Here is a 23,945-nt window from a genome sequence, read left to right as displayed (position 1 = left end):
CGTAAGTCACAGACGAGACAGCTCGGGCAGAGAAGGAGTCAGCGGGGAGTCTCCTGGGTAATCGCCAAACTTCACACACAACGGGCCCCAGTAAAACAGTGGGCCCTAATAAGCACATTCCTTTCCCTTTAGGCACTCTAAGATAGGGAAACTAAAAGCAGACTCTCCGGGGTGCCTGTAGCCCCAAGAAGATGTCTGGGAACAGACCCAGAGACCTCCCAGAAAAGCGTCACAGAGCAACAGACTAAGAGTCTGATAGGAACTCTTCTCTATACAGATGCCACACCTGGTCCCAGCTAAATCCTTGGGCCCTGGGAGGACAGGACATCCCTCCTCTAGCCCCTCATCACTAGCCCACTTATGAAAACCTTGACAGGCCGGGCACGGTGGCTCACGCCTATAATCCCAGCACTTTGGGAGGTTGAGTCGGGCAGATCACAAGGTCTGGAGATCAAGACCATCCTGGCCAACATGGTGAAACCCCACCTCTACTAAAAATACAAAACTTAGCTGAGTGTGGTGGCATGTATCTCAGGAGGCTGAGGCAGGAGAATCGCTTGAACCCGGGAGGTGGAGGTTGCAGTGGGCCTAGATCGCGCCACAGCACTCAAGCCTGGGCGACAGGAAAAACCAAACAAACAAAAAAGCCTTGACATCTTTACTACAACTTGGCAGGCCACTCAGTTCCCCTCTCTGACGGAGAGCTGTTCTTTCCTTTTGCTTATTAAACGTCTGCTCCAAACTGGTGTGTGTGTGTGTGTGTGTGTGTGTGTGTGTGTGTGTGTGTGTGTGTGTGTGTGTGTGTCTGCGACCTCGATCTCCTTGGCCATGAAACCAGGAACCTTGGTATTGACCCCAGACCACAAGGCTACCTCACCATGATTGCCGTTTATCGGGGATTGATAATGGCTCAGTGCCGCTGGGTGCACAGACATGAGATGTGGGCCTGGCCACACTCGGGAGGTGGGAGGAGCGGGCACCGGGGCACACTCGGGAGGTGGGAGGAGCGGGCACCGGGGCACACGGGAGGTGGGAGGAGCGGGCACCGGGGCACACTCGGGAAGTGGGAGGAGCGGGCACCGGGGCACACTCGGGAGGTGGGAGGAGCGGGCACCGGGGCACACGGGAGGTGGGAGGAGCGGGCACCGGGGCACACGGGAGGTGGGAGGAGCGGGCACCGGGGCACACTCGGGAAGTGGGAGGAGCGGGCACCGGGGCACACTCGGGAGGTGGGAGGAGCGGGCACCGGGGCACACGGGAGGTGGGAGGAGCGGGCACCGGGGCACACTGGGGAGGTGGGAGGAGCGGGCACCGGGGCACACTGGGGAGGTGGGAGGAGCGGGCACCGGGGCACACTGGGGAGGTGGGAGGAGCGGGCACCGGGGCAGCTGTGGTGCATCAGGCAGGCCCATCCCAGCCCTTCCACAGTGGCATGGGGGCCTGGAGCCTTCCCCAGAGTTTTGAGAAGAGATGTGAGAGGGGAGAGAAGCCGTTTGCCCGACAGGAAGGACACCAGCTGAGCACACAGAGGAAGAGGTGGGAGGGGCAACAGGAGGGCCGAGGTGTCAGTGACAGTGGGGACCAGGTGGGAGGGGCTGGGGTGGGGTTGAGGGGTGTGCCAGGGCCATGCCGGCGGCGGCAGGATGGTGGGCCACCAGCTGCTGAGGGCTCAGGCAGGCATCTGTGGCTGGGCCTCGAGGGCTCTTTGCAACCTTCACGGAGCACAGAATAGGGAGGAGGGACCTTCAGTGTGGAGTGTAGGGCTGGGCTGTCCACACACTCCCGTCTCCTTACCTCTCTGGAGGAAGGGGGTGGGTCTTGAAAGTAGGATAATGACAGCAAGGCGCACATCAGTCACGTGGGAGGGGCACAGTGTGAGCCGCCCCCACCTGCATGTGGGCCTGCACTGGCAGGGTCCCCATGGCCTTGGGAACCTGAGACACGGGGAGATGGCAGACAGAGTGCCTTCCTGGTGGGCTGCAGACCGTAGGCCCCTCTCCTGGCGGGCCACTCACCATAGGCCACTCTTGGCTGTTGGCCGGTCGGCTGCTGGGCCTGAACTGTGACTTGCTGGGCATTCATCTAGAACTCAAATGATGGAATGAGAACACCACTCCTCCTGTTGTCCTTCCCAGCTTCTCCCCCACTTCCCCTTTTCCCTAGTTTATAAAACAGGAGAAAAGGGAGAAAGCAAAAAGTTGGAAAGAAACAGAAGGAAGATAAATAGTTAGATGACCTTGGCGCCACTACCTGGCCCTGGTGGTTAAAATAATAATAATATTAACCCCTGACTAAAACTACTGGTGTTATCTGTAAATTCCAGACATTGTATGAGAAAGCACTGTAAAACTTTTTGTTCTGTTAGCTGATGTATGTAGCCCCCAGTCATGTTCCTCACACTTACTTGATCTATCATGACTTTTTCACGTGGACCCCTTAGAGTTGTAAGCCCTTAAAAGGGCTAGGAATTTCTTTTTCAGGGAGTTCGGCTCTTAAGACGCGAGTCTGCCAACGCTCCCAGCCAAATAAAAACCTCTTCCCTCTTTAATCTGGTATCTGAGGAGTTTTGTCTGTGGCTCGTCCTGCTACAAAATGACAGGCCTTAGAGAAGGAGCGGAAAGACGGTGAGCTGTGGAGGGGTGGCCAACCCCTCCTTCACCTTTCCAGACATGAGTGTTCCGGACAGCCCTGTGCATTCTGGTTGCTGAGAGACTTTAGGGCGAGTTGGAGGAGTCTAGCCCTCCAGGAGCGAGGTCTACACTGTCAGGAAGGCAGACCAAGGCTGGCCACAAGTGGCTCACGCCTGTAATCCCAGCACTTTGGGAGGCCGAGGCAGGTGGATCACCTGAGGTCAGGAGTTCGAGACCAGCCTGGCCAACATGGTGAAACCCCGTCTCTAATAAAAATACAAAAATTAGCTAGGCATGGTGGCGAACGCCTGTAATCCCAGCGACTCGGGAGGCTGAGGCGGGAGAACTGCTTGAACCTGGGAGGTGGAGGTTGCAGTGAGCCAAGATTGCACCACTGCACTCCAGCCTGGGTGACAGAGTGAGACTCTGTCTCAAAAAAAAAAAAAAAAAAAAAAAAAAAGGAAGGCAGAGCGAGTCCACCTGCCAGGGCATAGGCAGGGTCCCGGGCCCGGAAGGCCCACAGCCACCCCCACTCAAACAGTCGTAGGCCCCCTATCAGCCCCGGTTCCAAGGAGATGGTCCTTGTCACTGGATAGCTGCAAACTTGGGCAATTGAGAGGTGGACCCATAGGCTCAGCTGGGCCTGGTCTCCGCAGGAGACCCGAGAGGCCCGTCCAGGCCTCAAGAGGAGAACCATCCCCAAGCTCCCGCCCAGGTCAGGGTGGCAGTCATGCCTCTGGAAGGTGGCACAAGACCAGGCAGCAGGCCAGTCAGCAAAACTGGCCACACCCGCGGAGTTAGGGAGCAGAGGCGGGCACAGCCTCCCCAGAGCACAGCTGTGCCCGTCCAGGCCCAGAGGGAGGCAGTGGGTGGTGTGAGCCACCTGCGTGTGGCTCACCTGCTGCGGCTCCCCGGGCACTCCCCGGCCTTACTGATTAAGCAGAGAGAAGCCCAGGGTGGGGGCGGCCTCTCGGGCCTTTCAGAGAAACCTCACGCCGTTTCTGGAGAAGTGCGCCCCTGACCCAAGGTCCTCCCTTGCCGATGACACTGCTGGGGTCCACATCACTGTGGGGAGGCGTGGGAAAGAAAAAGAAACCAGTGTACGGGTGGCAGGGACCATCCGCACCCGAAGGCGCTCCCCTCGAAGGCCCCGCTGCACTCCTGGACCGCGTCCTCCTGTGGCTGAGGAAGGAGGCTGAGGAAGGAGGCGCATCCAGGCTCCCCCATCTGCGGCCCAGCCTCAGCTCTGCTACGGAGAGGCCGCCAGGCTGGGGCAGGCAGCACGGTGGCCCACACCCCTAGCTCCCCCAGCGTCCCCGCCCCTGGCAGCCCCACTGCCAGCCAGGGTCTGGCGTCTCTGAGCCAGGCGGCCCAGCTTCCTGGGCCAGGCCATTTGCACCAAGACCCTGAGAAGTCGCCCAGGCTCCACGCAGTGGTTTGGCACATCCCAGGAGACGTCCTCACTGCAGTCCGGCCCTCCCCGTGGCTCCTGCGCCAGGGGCTGCGCTGGGCAGGGGTGGGAGGCAACACCAGCTGCCCACTCCAGGAAGGCCTGGGGGCTCATGGGAGGCATCCGGGGGTGGCGGCTGCTCTGGGCTGCGGCCTTGGGGGAGCAGCTCCCCTGGACCACACCTGGAGACTCTACCATTAGCAAAAATGACAGGGAAAAGGCCTCTGTAGCACTCTCCTGTGACTGTGGCAGAAAAGGAGGCCTCGCTCCCGCTCAAGGAACCTTCTAGAATGCACCTGCCGCTGCTTGCAGTTCTCTTCTTGGTGGGGCCTACAGCTCCTGGTCCAGGTGACAGCGCTTCCCATAAGGTGGGAGAGAATCATCGCCCACCAAGCCCACAGCTCGGGGGCCAGCAGGCAAAAGGCCAAAGCCCTGCTCATATTCCAAACCAGTGGCCTTTGAACACCATGCGCCTGCGGTTCAAAACTGTGCCTTGGGATGTGAGAACAGAGCTCGCAGGGACTAACATGCAAGTCAGGAAACTGCTTCTGAGGGGCCCGACCCTCCATGGGCTGCCACTCCCCACCGCACCTGGATGCCACGCAACCCTCCGTGGGCTGCCGCGCCCCGCCGCACCTCCAGGCCATGCAACCCTCCGTGGGCTGCCACGCCCCGCCGCACCTCCAGGCCATGCAACCCTCCGTGGGCTGCCGCGCCCTGCCGCACCTCCACGCCACCCAACCCTCCGTGGGCTGCCGCTCCCCACCGCACCTCGAAGCCACACAACTGAGCTGCTCTTTAGTAACCCAAGTTCTGCAACACTCCTTATTCTGATTTTGTATTCCCATTCCATTCTCCCACAGACTTAGTCCTAATGTATTTTATGCTTGGAATCCTTTGACAGCTCCCATACACTTCTGTGCAACAGAAATGTGTACAAAAATTGATCACAAGGCTCTAGGTGTTAAAAAACAATGATCCCGACGGAGAAATCATTACAATTAGTATTGGTATGCAAGTAGTCAAAATAACATAAGCATATTACAAAATAACATCAGCATGGTAATAACTAAATATAAAAAGTGAAATTTAACCCCAGTGAGATGGATCAGGCTGTAAACTGCTTGATTCTGTCGCTGTTCAGGGCGCCACTTGTAACCGCCCTTGATCCCTGGTGGAATGAACAAAGGGGGCAAACGTGGGCATAAAAGACAAGAGACAAGAGAGTATATTTGGAAAAAGGGGTCGGGGGCACCTTGCCTCTAGTGGACAAGGGCCCTGAGCTTTACACAGCCCTCCGTATTGATTGGTAAAAGAGACAGTGAGAAAGGAAGGGATGATTGTCAGGTAATTGGCAGTCTGCCTGTTTGGTTCACAGCAGGCTCGAACAATAGGTGCTAGATTTCCCAGTAGATAACTTCAAGGAGTCCTGAGCCAGGGAGTGACCGCCCTCAGCAAATCTGGCAGCAGACGCAGTCATGAGTTTCACTTACATCCTACATTCATGATAAACGGTTTGCTGTTTGATCATATAGCCTCCAGTGGAATGCTGAGTTGGTCACGATCCCTTTGGCCTTTCTGACTCTCAACGTCAGGCTATTTGATTTTTTTTCAATCAGTTCATCCATCCATGGGACGATTCAGCATCAGCGCTGTACTTATTTTTTGTATTTATAGATCAAAACACCAAGGAAACCCCGTGCCCATCATCAAGCAGATGGCACCAGGAGTTCTGCCACTTGACTCTGAGCTCTTCTGAAGACTTCACCAGTCAGAGCTTGACAGGTTCTCCTTCACACGTGGCCCAAAGCCAGAAGAGAAGCCTCCCGGCCTGCAGGCAGCTTCGTGGGTGGCACGTGGCCTCCTCAACCTTGATGGCGGCACTCAGGGCTGTCCTCTGGCAGAGCCCCCACCAGGCAGCAGCTGATGAGAAGACCTGGATGATGACGGAAGCTCTGGAGATGTTCCTAAGGTCCTGTGACTGTGTTTGGAAGGTCTTTGCATCTGTGCAGCTCAGCATGAGGGGCAGATCAGCAGAGACACACTCTGGCAGCCTGGGGTGGTCAACTGATTGTTGCTGTCCTCAGGCTCATGCTCCAGTCTCACCGTGCATGGCTCCCAGCCCCTCCCTTGGCCCCGGGGGGACCCTCCGGTGAGCATCATCGCCTACTCTCCAGCACGCCCTCTGTGCCCTGCGCTTTGCTTTCCACATCGAGGGCCATTTGCCTTCTTAAGGTGAGTTTGTTTGTGGCAAATGTTTTCAGTTTTTGTCTGTCTTTGTTTCACTCTTATCCTTGAAAGACAGTTTAATCCCAGCACTTTAAAGCTACTTCTGGTTTCCACAGTTCCTAGTAAGAAGTGAGCTGTCCATGGAATCGCCTTTCCTTTGTGAGAAATCTGTTTTCCTCCTGGATTCTTTCATGGTTTTCTCATCTGCTTTGAGTGCCACAGTTTGCCCAGATGTGTCAGGCACAGATATCTTTGTATCCCGCTAGGGACTTGTTGTATTTCTTCAGTCTTTAGACTGGTAAGTTAAACCCATTCTGGAAAATTCTCAACCATCCACTCTTTGAATATTTTCTTTTTTCATTCTCTTCTGAAACTCAGTTGAATGTCAGATCTTCTCATCCCTCCCTCTTCTTTTCTTATTTTTTGCAGAGATGGGGTCTCACTATGTTGCTCAGACTGGCCTTGAACTGCTTGGCTCAAACAATCCACCCACACTGGCCTCCCAAAGGGCTGGGGTTACAGGCCTGAGCACTGCAGCCAGCCTGTCTTCTTTGTCTTGTTTCCTAATCTCATGCCACCACTATTATTTCTCCAGATCTCTCTGCATCTAACAAATTCCCTAATGTATTGTTTAACTCCTCCATTAAGTTTTTTAAAACTGCAGTATAGGCTGGGCGTGGTGGCTCACGCCTGTAATCCCAGCACTTTGGGAGGCCGAGGCAGAAGGATCACAAGGTCAGGAGATTGAGACCACCCTGGCTAGCACAGTGAAACCCCGTCTCTACTAAAAATACAAAAAAAATTTAGCTGGGCATGGTGGTGGGCGCCTGTAGTCCCAGCTACTCGGGAGGCTGAGGCAGGAGAATGACGTGAACCCAAGAGGCGGAGCTTGCAGTGAGCTGAGATCGTGCCACTACACTCCAGCCTGGGCAACAGGGCAAGACTCCGTCTCAAAACAAAAACACAAAAACACTGCAGTATAATTTACATACAGTCCAAGTCGCTGTTTCTGATGCATACTTCAGTTTTGATCAATGCACACAGCCATGTAACAACCATCAGCCTCAAGATACAGAATCTTTCCACAGCCCCTCAGAATTTCCTCTTGCCCCTTTGAAAGTCAGTCCTTCTACTGCCCCAGGCCCAGGTGACCACAGATCTCTTCTCTGTTGCTATAGTGTTGCCTTTTCCAGAATGTTATATAAAAACAAAACCTGCAGCCTTCTAAGTGTGGCTTCTTTCACTCTGTACAAGACATTTCAGGCTTATCCCTGCTGCCCCCAGCATCAGTGGTCCAGCCCTCTCTCCTGCTGAGTGCTGTTTTATGGAATCGGTGAGTCGCCATTTGTTTACCCATTGGCTAGTTGAAGAGTGTCTGGGTTGCTTCCAGTTTTAGGTAAATGAATAAAGCTGTTATGAACACTTGCATTTTTCATTGTGGTTACAGTATTTGGTTATCATTTGGGACATATGTCTTCATTTCTCTGGTGTAAAGAATGAGGGGTGGGGGCCGGGCGCGGTGGCTCAAGCCTGTAATCCCAGCACTTTGGGAGGCCGAGACGGGCGGATCACGAGTTCAGGAGATCGAGACCATCCTGGCTAACACGGTGAAACCCCGTCTCTACTAAAATACAAAAAAAATTAGCCGGGCGAGGTGGCGGGCGCCTGTACTCCCAGCTACTCGGGAGGCTGAGGCAGGAGAATGGCGTGAACCCGGGAGGCGGGGCTTGCAGTGAGCTGAGATCCGGTCACTGCACTCCAGCCTGGGCAACAGAGCTAGACTCCGTCTCAAAAAAAAAAAAAAAAAAAAAAAAAAAAAAAGAATAAGGGGTGAGATTGCTGGGTCATACAGTAAATGATTGTTTTATTTTATAAGAAACTGCCAAACTGATTCCAGAGGGCTCCACTATCTTACAGTCCCACCAACAAGGTATTAGAATTTCTGTTGTTCCATACCCTCACTAGCACTTAGTTTTGGTCTTGTCTTTTTTTTTTTTTTCTTTAAGGCATTCTCACGGGTGTGCAGTAGTTTCTCATTGTGATTTTGATTTGCATTTCCCAGAGAGTGCTTATTTGCCACCTAGAGAGCTTCTTTGGTAGAGTGTCTGCTCAAATCTGTTGCCCACTTTACAAAATAAGTTGTTTTTGTATTAGTAAGCTTTGACAGTTCTCTGTATGTTCTGTTTACATGTCCTTAATCAGCTACACGACTGGCAAAGGTTTTCTCCCAGTAACTTGTCTTTTCATTCTCTAAACAATGGTTTTTGGCCGGGCGCGGTGGCTCACGCCTGTAATCCCAACACTTTGGGAGGCCGAGATGGGCGGATCATGAGGTCAGGAGATCGAGACCATCCTGACTAACACGGTGAAACCCCGTCTCTACTAAAAATACAAAAATTAGCCGGGCGCGGTGGCGGGCGCCTGTAGTCCCAGCCACACGGGAGGCTGAGGCAGGAGAATGGCGTGAACCCGGGAGGCGGAGCTTGCAGTGAGTGGAGATTGCGCCACCGCACTCCAGCCTGGGCGACAGAGCGAGACTCCGTCTCAAAAAAAAACAAAACAACAAAAAAACAATGGTTTTCACATAGCAAAAAGGTTTAATTTTATTAAAGTATGACTTGCCAATTTTTTCCTTTTATAGGCTTAATTTTGGTGTCATATCTAAGAAATGTTTACTTAATCTATAGTCACAAAACTTTTTTCCTATGTTTCATAGTTTGAATTTTATGTTTGGGGTCTATGATCCATTGAGTTAATTTTCTATGGGTGTGAGGTAGGGATCAAGATTACTTCCATTAAGTTTTGAATTTCAGTTATTACATTTTTCTTTTTTTTTTTTTTTTTTGAGACGGAGTCTCACGCTGTTGCCCAGGCTGGAGTGCAGTGGCGCGATCTCTGCTCACTGCAAGCTCCGCCTCCCGGGTTCCCGCCATTCTCCTGCCTCAGCCTCCTGAGTAGCTGGGACTACAGGCGCCCGCCACCGCGCCCGGCTAATTTTTTGTATTTTTAGTAGAGACGGGGTTTCACTGTGGTCTCGATCTCCTGACCTTGTGATCCGCCCGCCTCGGCCTCCCAAAGTGCTGGGATTACAGGCTTGAGCCACCGCGCCCGGCCTACATTTTTCATTTTTAGATGTTCTATTTGGTTCATTCAGTGTCTGCTTAGCCTCTGATAATCTGTTGCTTCTTATTGATGCTTTTTAGCTTCTCCTTGTTTCTTCAAACACATTAAACATATTTGCATTTCCTATTCTAACATCTGAGTCTTTGTAGGTGTGGTTCTTTTGGCCATCACTTCTGATGCCCCTTCTCTTGCATGTGCTATGATTTTCCACTATGAGCTTATAGTCTAGGGATCCTGCTGGCTGGAATTCTTTGAGGCCTAGGTTGGGGGTTCCTCCTGCAAGAATGTACATTCTAGCAGAGGCCTGGGGCACTATAGATCCAGATATGCTTGCAATTAAAACTCACAGTTGCAGTTCTTTTGAACATGTAAATAATATGAACTTTGGCCCTACACCTGTGGTGGAGAGTGCTAGCCAGGGGCCATAAATTTATAGGAGGGACTTTTTAAAGATGTTCCATCCACAGCCATGGCCAAGTGAGATACTGTTCCTGCAGTGAAGCTTATAGGAGTAGTTTGCCCGCTTCATCATTTCCTGGTAGTGTTTGCTGTATCCCTTTGTGAGCCCAGCCTTATATGGGGGTCTCCAATTTGGTTCCGCACCTCCCTGGGCCCAAGGCTTCTCCAGACTGCTCCTGAAACTCACCTCAAAGTTCTAGGTCATCTGGGTCCATGGGGACCCAGGTCATAGAGTGTCTTTAGCACAGACCTACCTCCTTAGACTTCAGCCCTCGCCTGGTTTCTAAACTCACTATCCTGCAGACTCATTCATGGTTTTATATATTTTACCTGGCAATTTTTGAAAATCCGGCATTTTTAGATGTTTTGTTGAGATAGATTTTCAGGTTCTCTCAGCTACCATATTACCAGAAATAGAAGTCCTTGTCAGAGTGATTTTTCACAGAAATCATTGTAAATATTTTTGAAAAATTATACTCTACAGCAAAGCAAGCTCTCCCTCAGAGAGCAAATATATGTAAAAATTACAGGGTCTGAGTTCCTTAACACTCGGCCCCTACCCACCTCCAGGAGCCTCCTCAGCTCTGCTCATCAGGCTGCCTCCAAAAGGAAGGGGCTGAGTCCAACCCCACTCTGGCCTAAGGGGCCTGAACGATGAGTGTGAGATGCAGCTCCCACAAAGCCAAGTGGCCACTTACCTTCTGCTGTGCAGCAGCAGGCCTGGGGTGGCTGAGGGCTGCACAGCTTGTTGCTGCTGGTGGTGTTTCAGCTTTTAGAGCTGCTGCACATGCAGAGGCTGCACAACCAGTCTGGCCCCCTGTGGTGACAGGAGAGAGACAGCACACAGGACACACAAAGCACATGTAGACAAGGAGCTTCATCTCACACTCATCATTGCTGCTGATTTTTTCAGAGGAGTAAACTGCATGGCAATGACAGTAAAGGAAATGCCTGCTGCCTTAAAAAGGAGAAATAACGCCCATGCTGCATCTCCCCTTAATAGCGGCAAGCAGCTCTCGCTAGGGGGTATTGCAGTCTCTGCTCCATTTGCTTAGAAGGGGGAGGTGCAAGGAATGAGGCTCTAATTAGGCATCTTAAAAAATTAACACGTGGCAAAACAACTCAGCAACTTCTAGAATGAGAAATTTAGAAAGGTTTGATGCAACTCACTCAAGTGAGTTGTTTCGAGTTGGGTGAGGTGAAGTTGACTGCCTACCTGCCGCTTTCTGCAGCTGTCCTATCACAACACTGATCCTGTTGTGTTGATGGAGGCTCTGTGACCCTGGCTGACAGCACCGCAACTGCCAGGACAGACACCACAGGAGGCGTGGCCAGAGCAACCTGGGCCATCTGGGACATCAGCACTGACATCAGTCTTGGGCCTTGCAGGTGGGAGGTGGAGTCTAAATAACAAGAAACAAGAATCACACATGCCCTGCCCTGTCACACCATGTTATCCTTCCTCAGGGACTGGAATCATCAACCCACCTCAGGTATTAAAAACCATGATGAGGCCGGGCGTGGCGGCTCAGGCCTGTAATCCCAGCACTTTGGGAGGCTGAGGTGGGTGGATCACCTGAGGTCAGGAGTTTGAGACCAGCCTGGCCAACATGGTGAAACCTGGTCTCTACTAAAAATACAAAATTAGCCGGGCATGGTGGTGCATGCCTGTAATCCCAGCTACTGCGGAGGCTGACACAGGAGAATCACTTGAACCCATGAGGGGAAGGTTGCAATGAGCTAAGATTGGGCCATTGAACTCCAGCCCAGGCAACAAGAGTGAAACTCCTTCTCAAAAAAAAAAAAAAAAAAAAGCCGGACGTTGTGGCTCACGCCTGCAATCCCAACACTCTGGGAGGCCAAGGCAGGTGGATCACCTGAGGTCAGGAGTTCAAGACCAGCCTGACCAACATGGTGAAACCCTGTCTCTACTAAAAATACAAAAATTAGCTGGGCATGGTGGCACATGCCTGTAATCCCAGCTACTCGGAGGCTGAGGCAGGAGAATTGCTTAAAACCGGGATGCAGAGGTTATGGTGAGCCGAGATCACACTATTGCACTCTAGCTGGGGCAACAAGAGCGAAACTCCATCTCAAAAAAAAAAAAAAAAAAAAAGGAATGATGACTGAAAGCTTACGAGTCAGGCTACCTGGAGGTTGGTCACGATGGTACCCGTCACCAGGGCTCTGGGCCCGGAGCCGTGAGCTGGGGGCTCTGCTGTGGTAGGGGGTGGCAACTGCACTTGCACTTGTGTGGTTGGCTGCAGGGCCCCGGGCAGGGTCTGCGGTGGTGGGGGTGGTGGGGGCAGCTGCAGTTTCTGCTCCTGGAGTCGAATCAAGTGCTCCTGAAGATACAGATGATACTCGTGTGTTTCCTTAGTTGGCAAGCTCACTTATGCAAATCCGGAAGTTTATGTCTTTCTTCATTCATGCTTTTAAAAAGACTGTCAAAAGATGTACATCTAGTCAGACATAGATGCTACTACCAGGTATCTCTGGTATCACTGGCTTGCTTTCAGGAGCCACGTGGTTCTTTTTTTTTTTTTTTTTTTTTGAGATGGATTCTCACTCTGTCGCCCAGGTTGGAGTGCAGTGGCGCGATCTCTGCTCACTGCAAGCTCCGCCGCCTCCCAGGTTCACGCCATTCTCCTGCCTCAGCCTCCCTAGAAGCTGGGACTACAGGCACCCGCCACCACGCCCGGCTAATTTTTTTGAATTTTTAGTAGAGACGGGGTTTCACCGTGTTCGCCAGGATGGTCTCGATCTCCTGACCTCATGATCTGCCCGCCTCAGCCTCCCAAAATGCTGGGATTACAGGCGTGAGCCACTGTGCCCGGCCAAGCCGCCTGTTTCTAATGGCACATCCTGACTGGCCCTCAGCCCCTACAAATGCGCCGCCGGCAGCTCCCTCCCACGCACAGGACACAACACACACTCTTACACATGACACACAAAGCTCATGCAGAGACGCGCCATCCTCAGAAACACCTGCACACAAGGCTGGCCCTGGGCTGGCCTCAGGGAACTTGGGATTTGAGGAGGTTACCACCATTCTCTGACGCACAGCCCCTCATCCTCTGGGCCTGTGCTGCCTTCTCCCTGTGTTCTGAGTTCTCATCACACAGCCCCGAGCTTCCTGAATGCACTGCACTACTCCCTGTCATGTGCATGTGTGCACTACTCCTGCTGCCTTGAATTTCCCTCCCCCGTAACCATCTAGGAACTTCCTATTTGCTTTGAAGACTCAGCATGACCTCCATTCTCCCAGGGTCAGGCACTTCTTCCTCTGTGCCTGCAGCACCTTCCCTATGCTTTCTGATACCACCAGGACTGTGAGTTCCTAGGGTCATGTGCTGGTTTTCCACTTTGAGTAGGTGATTAAAAATGGATGGATGGATGGATGGATGGATAGATAAGAGGATGGGTGGATGGATGGGTAGATGGATGGACAGATGAGTACATGGATAAATGGATAGCTGGATGGGTGGATGAATGGATGAATGAATGGATGGGATGGCTGGCTGAGTGCGTGGGTGGATGGGTGGATATATGGATGGGTGGATATATGGATGGGTGGGTGGGTGGGTGGGTGAATGCATGAGTAGATAGATGGATAGGGGATGGATAGATGGATAGACAAGCAGATGGGTAGATGAATGGATAGATGAATGGGTGGATGGGTGGGTGGATGGACAAGTTGGTAGGTGGATAGGTGGATGGGTGGGTGAGTGGATGAATGGAGGCACAGATGAGTAGGTGGACGGGTAGGTGGGTGAATGGATGGATGGATGGACAGACAGGTAGGTAGATGGATAGATGAGTGGGTGGGTGGGTGAGTGAATGGGTAGAAAAGCACTGAGACTATAGGTGTGAGCCACTGCACCCAGTATATATATTTTAAATTTAGCCATTAAATTTGAAAGATAAAGGATATAAAGTGGATGTTTAAAATCTTTTTCTTTTTTCTTTTTTTTTTTTTTTTGAGACGGAGTCTCCCTCTGTCGCCCAGGCTGGAGTGCAGCGGCGCGATCTCGGCTCACTGCAAGCTCCGCCTCCCGGGTTCACGCCATTCTCCTGCCTCAGCCTCCGAGTAGCTGGGACTACAGGCGCCTGCCACTGCACCCGGCTAGTTTTTTGTATTTTTAGGAGAGATGGGTTTTCACCATGTTAGCCAGGATGGTCTCAATCTCCTGACCTGTGATCCACCCGCCTCAGCCTCCCAAAGTGCTGGGATTACAGGCTTGAGCCACTGCGCCCGGCCAATATTTTTCTTAAATACAGCACAAACTCACATCTTAGGGGTGCACCAAGTCACATTTCAGCTGGATGCCTGCATGTCAAAATCTCTGATTAGCCAAAGCCAATATAACCATCAACAGAATAAACTCTGTGACAAATGAATAAATCTGACATTTTATTTTTAAAATAATATTTTAAATTTAGGGGTCAAGTTTTTTTGTATCTGTGAAAAATTCCCAAACTAGTACTTTTTCTCAAAAGACGTGTCAACAACAAAATTAAATGCTGTCCTTGAAGACGATTTTGCTCAATGCTGTGAATGCCAGTCCATCCCAACACAAAGATCAGAATCAGCCTCTAATCTACTCTTCCCACCATGCTCGATATTATTACTTACATGTTTGGAAACACATGTTGGTTCAAAAAAGATAAAATGTGCTTCCTAAAGTGTTCTACCATGGAGTCTCTCTTTATGTGTGTAGCAACTATTAATCTATTTCTGTATTTTATTAGAAAGTTCTTGACAATTATTTGTGTGCACAAAATTAACAGCTTTACAATAATCATTCATTGTGCGACAGCCTTCTACCACTGCAACAACAGATACAGGTTCATACTTCAACTGACAGAACTTCTAAATATAAAGTCCCATAAGGGTTTTTTTTTTTTTAATCCCAAGTCACCTGAATACATCACAAAGAAAACACTCACCACGTCGCTTTTATTTTCAAGCGGAGCACCTGCTTCAAAGATGCTGGAGTCTTTACCAACAAAGGTAGAATTCATAACGTTTTCAAGACTTCAGTCTCATTATGCCCTGTCACAAAGCGCAGGAGCAGCACAATGAATTCTGACAGTTCACCTTGGCAGTGGGCTTTAACATGACTACTATTTGAATAAGTACGCAATATTAACTGAGTTGGTTACCTCTTTTTGAATATTTATTCAAATTTAATGTCTTTTTTGTTTCTCTTGAAATTCAATTTGCAGCTTAATTTCTACTATCTAAAAGAAAAAAATCATGAATTAAAATATAAAATCATTAGCTCCCGAGTGAAAACTTGAAGGCAAATTGTAGAGGAAAAGTGTGTTTACCTGCGCAGTACTAGACCAGGAATGCTGGATTTCTCTGGTAGTGGAGGTGCCGTCCGTCTCAGCCGCTCGGCTCCTCCCTCCCGGTCTCGGCCTCTCTGCGCATCCTGTCCTGCAGCTGCCGGGCCACGGCTCTGACCGTCTGAAGACAATCGCCACGTTGTCTGCGAGGGTCTCCATGCACACAGTAACATGGAAACATCTTGTGTTTTTACTAGATATACATATTTAATTCTGGAGAATTCCAAAGAAAGTCTATTATTTCCATTTTCAGTATCCATTCATTCATGATACTGCTTCAATCAACAATTCTAATAATATTCAAAATTAAAAAGTAAAATGGATATTCCCCTAGAAAATATCCCTTTACTGTCAGCCAAAGACACTTAACGTTAATGGGCAATAAAGTCCGGATGAAACATGAACCACAGTTATCACAGGGCTTTCTATGCAAACATAATTCAAGATAATCCTTCTCAATTTAGACTGTGCCATGGCCAGACATGAAATGCCAGTTGGTATGAAATTGTCCACATGGCCGGGGGTGGTGGCTCATGCCTGTAATCCCATCATTTTGGAGGCCGAGGCAGGTGGATCACCTGAGATCAGAAGTTCGAGACCAGCCTGGCCAACATGGCAAAACCCCATCTCTACTAAAAATACAAAAAATTAGCTGGGCATGGTGGCAGGTGCCTGTAATCCTCACTACTCAGGAGGCTGAGGCAGGAGAGTCAATTTAGCCTGGGAGGTGGAAGTTGTAGTGAGCCGAGATTGCGCCACTGAACTCCAGCTTGAGTGACAGAGTGAGACTCCGCCAAAAAAAAAAAAAAGAGTTTGTGATGAAAACTCAAACATTAAATTGGCCATATTAAATTTAGAAATCTTCTTTTACATAATATAATTACTTCTTCAATTATCTTTCACGATGTGATTTCCACAAAGTACTATTCCAACCCACCTTCTTCACAGAGGCCACCTTCCACCTCCTCTCCTGGGCAAAGTCTGTGGCCATCCACTGCATCTCCTCCAGCAGATAGTCCCAGTGGGACTTGGGCTGTGGGGCCTCCTGCAGCTTCGGCAGATGCCTCTGGGACCACACACCTGCTTTCCTCAGCTCCGCAACGCACTGATGCATCTGGTTCTCCTGAAAGATAGGAGCAGTTCATCAGCTGTGAAGACAGAGACTCCAGCCCCTTTGTCACGGGCTCAGATTAAGGACCTGAATGAGGGAACACGGTGCCCTGGTGGTCCCCAATGCAGACCACACTGGGTGCTGGTGGGGGGACCTGCAGTGCCCAGACGCTGTGCATGCACCCCAGATGCCCCCTGCTCTAGAATCTGAGTAGGCTGGTGCCAAAGAATCACCAGAGAAGCAGCTATGGCCAGTTCTTCAGATGCCTTTACCGTCTGCCATATTATACAGAAACATTTCAACTTCTAATTTAAACGGCTTGTAGCAAAAGCAACTTCTCCCACAGATAACTGAGCTCTCTCACCAGCTTGATCTGCTCTGCAATCTTGTCCTAAGGGCTCTCCTATGGCCACAGGGCTCGGTGGTGGGGGGTGGGGTGGGGCGGGTGGTGCTGTACTCTGGGCTCTGGGCACCATGGCCACAGCCACACCTGCACGTCTGGATGCACCTGGAGAGGCAGCTTTGTGACTTGCTGGGGGGTGCCGCTTGTCTGCACGGAGCAGATGGAAAGGGGTGCTGCCCACAGGAGCTGAGGGTGGAGGAGGTGACAAGGGGCAGAGTGTTTGCAACAACTGGTTACCCTCAAGGGCAGCAAGCAACCCGTCACTAATGCATTCAGTTCTCAGTTTCACTAAAATCTTTACCCAGAACGCTGACTTACGGCCCTCACCATTTCACCAGAAGCGCTTAGTAGAGGAAAAACATTGAACAAGTTAGATCTAGTCCTTTACACTCACTGGAAACACAGATTCCTGGAGAAGCACAGACCACCAAGAATATTCTGGCACCGCAGCCCATGTGGGTCAGGACTCAGCCTGTGCCGGGTTTGGAGGGCAGCCCCTCTGGGTACCTGGGATGGTGCCCGGGGAGCTGCCTGCCCCTGGGTGGGGAGGTGGAGCGCGAGCTGCACAGCCTGTGGGGGTGGCGCTGAGAGCCAGCCTGGCAGGAGAGGTGGCGGCGCTGCGATTGGCTGCTGGGTCCTTCCCTGGACTGGGGGCTGTGCTTGTGGCTCTGTCGCCCGCTGCTGGGAGACCTGCAAAGACGCTGCAGCACAGACCCCGGCCGGGGACAGCCTCCCGGGCAGCTGTGGCAGTGGGGTGTGTAAGCTGGCAGCATTCTGCACGGGAGGCCCTGTGGAGGGGTTGTACTGCTGCTGACTCTGCCACTATCCAGTGAGCTGTGCGGCCTGCGGGGGGGGGGGGGGGGGCATTCCTCCTGCAAATGCAAAGAAAGTCAAGCCCAGCTCTCCCAGTATCTCAAAGCAAAATAGAGACGTGACCTTAAGAAGGGAGTCCACTGCTCCCCAAACCAAATAATGTCCCAAGTGTCCATTGACAGATGATGGGTAAACAGAAAGCGGCCTTAGCGAGGAAGGAAATCCTGCCACGTGCCACCGCGTGTATGAGCCCCGAGGACCTTCTGCTGAGTGACATGAGCCAGGCACAGAAGGGCAGATCCTGTCTGTCCCACTGACATGGGGTCCCTGGAGCACTCAGAGCCATGGGACAGCAAGCGGAGCGGGGTTGCGCAGGGGAGGAGAGGGGCATGCGTGTTTCATGGGGGCAGCGTTTCCGTTTGGGAAGTTGGAAATCTTCTGGAGGTGGACGCAGGTGACGGCTGCACAGCAACGTGAATGTGCTTCATGCCACTGAGCTGTGCACTTAAAATGGTAAAACAAAAGCCAACCAGAAAAACTCCAAGGAGTAACACTTGAATCATTATTATTATTTTAGAAATAAGGGCTCACTCCATCACCCAGGCTGGCATGCAGTTGAGCAATCACAGCATTGTCTCTGCAGCCTTGACTCCTGCACTCAAAGCCATCCTTGTGCCTCAGCCTCCCGAGTAGCTAGGATTACAGGCACGCGCCACCACATCCGGCTAATTTTTGTATGTTTTGTAGAGACGGCATTTCTGCATGTTGGCCAGTCTGGTCTCGAACTCCTGACCTCAGGTGATCCACCCACCTCGGCCTCCCAAAGTGCTGGGATTCCAGGCTGAGCCGCTGCACCCTTCAAGCACAGCTTTTAAAAAAATCATTTTTACAGTAGTTGTTCCAGTCCTAAAAACAGCCAATATAAAAGATTTGATTTTACATTTTACAAGCAAAAGAAAAAAAAATGGAAATTTCTAGAATCTAGGCAACGGCTAAACTATCAATTTGGCCCCATCATTCCTTTCCAGGCCATGGTCCTGAACGGACCTCCTTCCTCAGCGGCAGGTGAGGGCAGCCAATGCCACGGCCTGTGATTGGAGGATGCCTGCCTCTCTGCTGCCCTGTGATTGGAGGGCCCCGGCCTGTGACTGGAGGGTGCCCGCCCCTACGCTGGCCTGTGACTGGAGGGCGCACACCTCTGTGCGGGCCTTTGATTGGAGGGCACCCGCCTCTATGCTGACCTGTGATTGGAGGGTGCCCGCCTCTATGCTGACCTGTGATTGGAGGGTTCCCGCCTCTGGGCGCGCTTTTCCTCCTCTGGTGATGGCACACCTCGCCTCACAGCCCCCACCTCGCCTCACCGCCCCCACGCTGGGAGAAGGTGATGACCCTGCCCTCTGCTCTGGGGCTCCGTACTCCTGGATGGTGACTCCCCGGGCCTGCCGAGGCCCGGCCCACCTGCCCTCCCCACAGCTGCAATGCTCCTGGCTCACACCCTGCCCAGCAGCTGCAGCCTGAAGGCCTTGACGACCACCTGCCTCGCGGCGTGCACATGGTGCGGCCTCTGCCACCAACCCTCCTCAAGAGGGCGCGGTCAGAAGCGCCCACTCTGTTGTAGCAGCGGCGCGGCTTCTCCACCTCAGCACCATCTGCAAGGTGACTCTGCCTGAGGACACGGGACCACCTGACCACCTTCCCTGACCACCTTCTGTCCCGAGGGCAGAGCGGAGCGCGGGGCACGCCAGGCCCTGCCTTCCTCGGGGAGGCACAGACGCAGGCGACCTGACGGGAGTGGGAGCTCTGAGGACCAGGGAGAGCAAACAGGGCGGCGCAGGGTGGGCACCGGGTCGGCAAAGGGCTCTCCGAGGCGGGCCGTGGAGCCAAGACCTGAATAAAGAGAAGGGAGCAGTCGGGAGCTGGTCCGGGCAAAGGCAGGGGGTGGGGGTCACGCATCTCTGCGTGCTCGGGCCTCGCCACTCGCGAGTTTCTATAAATATCTGCTGAAGGAGCGCATGGATGTGACTCATTGTCATGGACCGGTTTCCCGGGTCTCTAGGCACAGACTGATACGCACGTACGTATACATATTCTGATACCGGTATTTTCTGATGTGTTTTCCTTAAAAACTATGGTGTATTCTATTAGCAATGCAAACTTGCAAAAATTAAAGAAAGACAAAAAACAATAGATGCTGGTGAGGACGTGGAGAACAGGGAACATTGTACACTGTTGGTGGGAGTGTAAATTAGCATAGCCGCTATGGAAAATAAAATGGAAGTTCTTCCAAAAACTGAAAATACAACTACTGTCCAATCCAGTAGTCCCACTCCTAGGTGTATATCCAAAGGGAAATAAATCATTCTATTGAAGTGATACCTGCGCTCGCATGTTTACTGCAACACAATTCACAACAGCAAAGACACGGAATCAACCTAAGTGCCCATCAACAGACAACTGGATAAGAAGATGTGGTGCATATATACACAATGGAGTACTATCCAGCCATAAAAAAGAATGAAACTTTGTCCTTCACAGCAACATGGATGGAAACAGAGGCCATCATCCTAAGTGAAACAACTGGGACACAGAAAGACAAACACCGCACATTTTCGCCCGTAAGCGGGAGCTAACTCACACGTCCACACAGATGTAGAGTGTAGAATGAGAGATAATGGAGACTTGGAAGGGTATAGGGTGAGGGGAGGGTAGATGCTGGGAAATTACTTAGTGGGTATGATTACGTTATTCCAATAACGGATGCACTGAAAGCCCAGACTTCGCCACCACGCAGTATGTCCATGCAACAAAACTGCTCCTGTACCCCTTAAGTTTATATCAAAAAAGTTGGATATGTTAAAAAAAAATTAAAGCTTGCCATTAAATTTATAGAATGTTAATTTTTTAGTATGGTATTAACTGACATTATGTGCTTACAACATGGTGCTGTGCTAAGCACCTTACAGATATAACTGTCAGTCCTCAGAACAGACTTGAGAAGTGTGATTATCACTGTTGCTCCAATTTTACAGATGAGACAACTGAGATAGGTGAGGTGACGCCACATGGCCACATCCCCAGAGCCAGCGAGGGCAGGGCTGACCACGCTGCAGCCCACACTCGGAGTATCACAGCACAGGCCCCCACAGAGCAAACAACAGTGTGTGTGAAGACAGCCTGAGATCATCAGAGAGAAAAAAAGAATGCTTCTCCTTGGAAAAAGGAAAATATATGAAAACTCTTGATAGTTTGGTTTTTAATCACCTGCAGGAGAAACTATGAGTCTGCACAGACACCGCCAGCCTGTGCCCAGTTCTGGGTCAATAAACAGGTGCAAGGGCCCACTCTGCCCAGGAACAATCAACAGATGACAGAGTGTGTGGTAGCTTCAGAGCCTCATTGGCTCCCGGCTCCCACAGCCCACTCCTGGACTAGTACATGCTAGGTACTTTGGCACATAGATACTTTGTGCTGTTGGCATTGACTGCTGGAGAGGAACACCTGATGTCACCTCCAGGTGCTGTAAACCCATCCCAGGATGGCCCACTTCTAGGTGAGGCCTCTGACATCAAAGGAGAATCTGTGACATCAAATCCAATCACAGTACAGTGAGCCACATTCCACCTTCGAAGTTCATGCTACATTATCCCTGGTGCAGAACAGGGAAAAAGCACAGAATGTGGAAATAGCACAGAACGCATTGCGGGCAGAACATCCTCTCTCTGATCCTCACCAGGAAGGGAGTCAGTCTCAGGCCTGAGTGGGACCAAGCTCTTGAGGCACCCATCTTGCTTTGCTCTGAGTCCATGCCCACTGCCAAGTGGCTGCTCCCAGGGATCCTGCTATCAAGGGGGGTGGCTGGACAGTGAGTGCGGGGACACTCATGTGCCAGATTCTGATGTGCCTGGCTGGCATGGGGAAGCTCCTGGGCACAGAGCTGAGGCCCAGGCCCTGCCACTCCATGAGTGCCCATGGCCTCCCCAGGCCCGCCTCCCATGCCTCCAGCCCAAGGCTCTAACTGGCTAAAATGATGGCTGAGTGTAAAGTCACTTTGCTCCAAGCAAGAACTGAGAGGAGGCACAGGGGTGAGCCCGTGAGCCCACAGAAGCCATTTGGTACATATTTGTTGACTTACTTAAAATGAAAAAAGTTGGAAAATACACTGCTAGAAGGCTAGAATGGTTTCCTTTTTGTTTACAGGCTGACTTCATGCTGGGTGACTGCTACATACCTGTGGGCGCCAGTGTTCACTGCCTCTTAGATGCTTCCATTTTTATGGAATTCACATCTCCAGGTACTGGAGTCCCCATATGCATTTGCTATTAGAAGACAAAAATTATGGGAAGTATAAATGTGCGTTAACTTTTATCACACTGATTTTAAAATAAGTATTTCTCCACTGTCTCTTCAATTTCCATGACAAAGAACATGATATCACAGCTTAGAGCTATTGGCCAGTGATCATAAATAAACTCAAAAAACCCTCCATATTAGCCTTTGAATTTGACAGAAAGGAACAAAAATACTCTTCTCATCATTTAGTGCTTTTCTGTGTACCACTTGCTAAAGGCAGCACAACAGAACCAGGCTTCAGAAGTAGTATGTAGATAAGAAATCTAAGTCACCACTGCTAACCAAAAGCGGAAGCCAGAATTAAATCACTAGAGGTATCTATGTGAAAACTAAATCTAGAGCTTAGAAAAATAGTTGTATAAACTAAGGCAAAAATGACAATGTCAAAATATTTGTGGAAAGAAATAAAACTCTTAAGTCTATAATATGTCTTCACCAAAAAACAGAAGGCTTATGTGGATCTGACAACAAAATCTTGGTAACTGGAGAATAATGTGAAAAGAAAAATGTCTAAATGTTTACTGAGTAGAAAGCAGACTTAGGTTTTATAAAGTCCACCATACATGAAAATGCATTGTATTCTCAACTCTAACTGAAATGAGCACAAAGCCACAGAGGCACCTGCAGAGGTATCCCACACACAAGCACCAGAGCTGCTCTAGGTATTGCTTTCCCCCCACAAGCACAGATACTCAGGCCTTGCCTCATCATCTGGGGGACTGCGTCCTGCATCTGTGACAGTCGCTCCCGGGACATGTCTCCTGGCATGGGTCCTTAGGGACAGCCTCAGAATCAACTCCTCAGAGTGATCTGCAGCATCTGTAAATACATTGATTGCTATTTTTGGGACATTGGGATATGAAATATGTATGTATTGATCCTCAGGCATTATTATCATATAAAACATTTGTTTCAATATCCTTATATATGAGCCCTTCCTTAAGCAGAATGTTAAGTTTCAGAGACCAAAATAGAATAGAGATTTGGCTGGGCATGGTGGCTCACGCCTGTAATCCCAGCACTTTGGGAGGCCGAGATGGGCAGATCACTTGAGCTCAGGAATTCGAGATCAGCCTGGGCAACATGGTGAAATCCCATCTCTACAAAAAAATACAAAAATTAGCTGGGTGTGGTGGAGCATGCTGATAGTATTAGCTACTCAGGAGGCTGAGGTGGAAGAATCATTTTGAGCCCAAAAGAGCGAAGTTGCAGTAAGCTGAGATCATGCCACTGTACTCCAGTCTAGGAGACAGAGCAAGACCCTATCTCAAAAAAAAAAAAGAATGGAGATTGAGACAGGTTCACAATTAAAACCAGTGTGCACTATTACTTCAAAGACTGTCAGAATGCTGCAGCAAGCTGAGTTTCAGAAATACCAAAAAAGGTGGGAAAAGATGCTTAAACAAACAACCAAGCTGGACAACATTAACTTTTTTTTTAATAAAAGGCTGAAAATTTAACTGGGCATAGTGGCTCACAGCTGTAACCCCAGCTAGTTGGGAGGCTGAGGTGGGAGAATCACTTGAGCCCAGGAGTTCTAGTGAGACCCCATCTCAACTAAAAATTTTTAAAATTAGCTGAGCATGGTGGCGCCTATAGTCACAGCTACTAGGGAGGCTGAGGTGGGAGGACTACTTGAGCCCAGGAGATGGAGGTTGCAGTGAGCCAAGATCGCACTACTGCACTCCAGCCTGGGTGACAGAGCAAGACCCTGTTTAAAAAACAAAACAAAAAACAACAACAACAAAAACACTTTTGTTCCTTCTTTTTTTTTGAGACAAGAGTCTTGCTCTGTCACCCAGGCTGGAGTGTGGTGGCGTGCTCTTGGCTCACTGCAACCTCCGCCTCCCAGGTTCAAGCCATTCTCCTGCTTCAGCTTCCCGAGTAACCTGGATTACAGGCATCTGCCATTTTTGTATTTTTAGTAGAGACGGGGTTTCACCATGTTGGTCAGGCTGGTCTTGAACTCTTGACTTCAAACAATCCACCCGCCCCAGCCTCCCAAAGTGCTGAGATTACAGGCAT

General features: G+C 50.6%; 1 protein-coding gene across 28 annotated transcripts in view; it reads right to left on the bottom strand.

The window, feature by feature from the left end:
* Window positions 1–2,026: 2,026 nt before the first annotated feature.
* Window positions 2,027–23,945, bottom strand: part of LOC102146045 (putative EP400-like protein) — a 53,982-nt gene continuing 32,063 nt past the window's right edge. For 9 of the 28 annotated variants that reach the window (XR_012420877.1, XR_012420862.1, XR_012420878.1 and 6 more), the window contains 7 exons: window positions 16,181–16,366; window positions 15,226–15,456; window positions 15,058–15,135; window positions 14,842–14,947; window positions 12,042–12,335; window positions 11,108–11,294; window positions 9,428–10,708 (listed from right to left, as the gene is read on the bottom strand). Coding sequence is in view for 1 of the 28 variants with exons in the window: in XM_045366285.3 (XP_045222220.2) it covers window positions 21,815–21,886; window positions 22,624–22,739 (188 nt within the window). In the remaining 27 variants the exon portion in view is untranslated. Of the gene's footprint in view, window positions 2,160–9,427; window positions 11,295–12,029; window positions 12,336–14,841; window positions 14,948–15,057; window positions 15,136–15,225; window positions 15,457–16,180; window positions 16,367–17,264; window positions 17,630–19,104; window positions 19,458–21,798; window positions 21,887–22,623; window positions 22,740–23,945 lie in introns of those variants that run through there. The other 19 variants (XR_012420863.1, XR_012420868.1, XR_012420875.1 and 16 more) reach the window with 12 other exon arrangements.

This window comes from Macaca fascicularis, chromosome 11 (assembly GCF_037993035.2).
Source record: "Macaca fascicularis isolate 582-1 chromosome 11, T2T-MFA8v1.1".
Lineage (NCBI taxonomy): Eukaryota > Metazoa > Chordata > Mammalia > Primates > Cercopithecidae > Macaca > Macaca fascicularis.
Note: the sequence above shows the minus strand (reverse complement) of the source record. Positions and strands in the feature narration are given on the sequence as shown.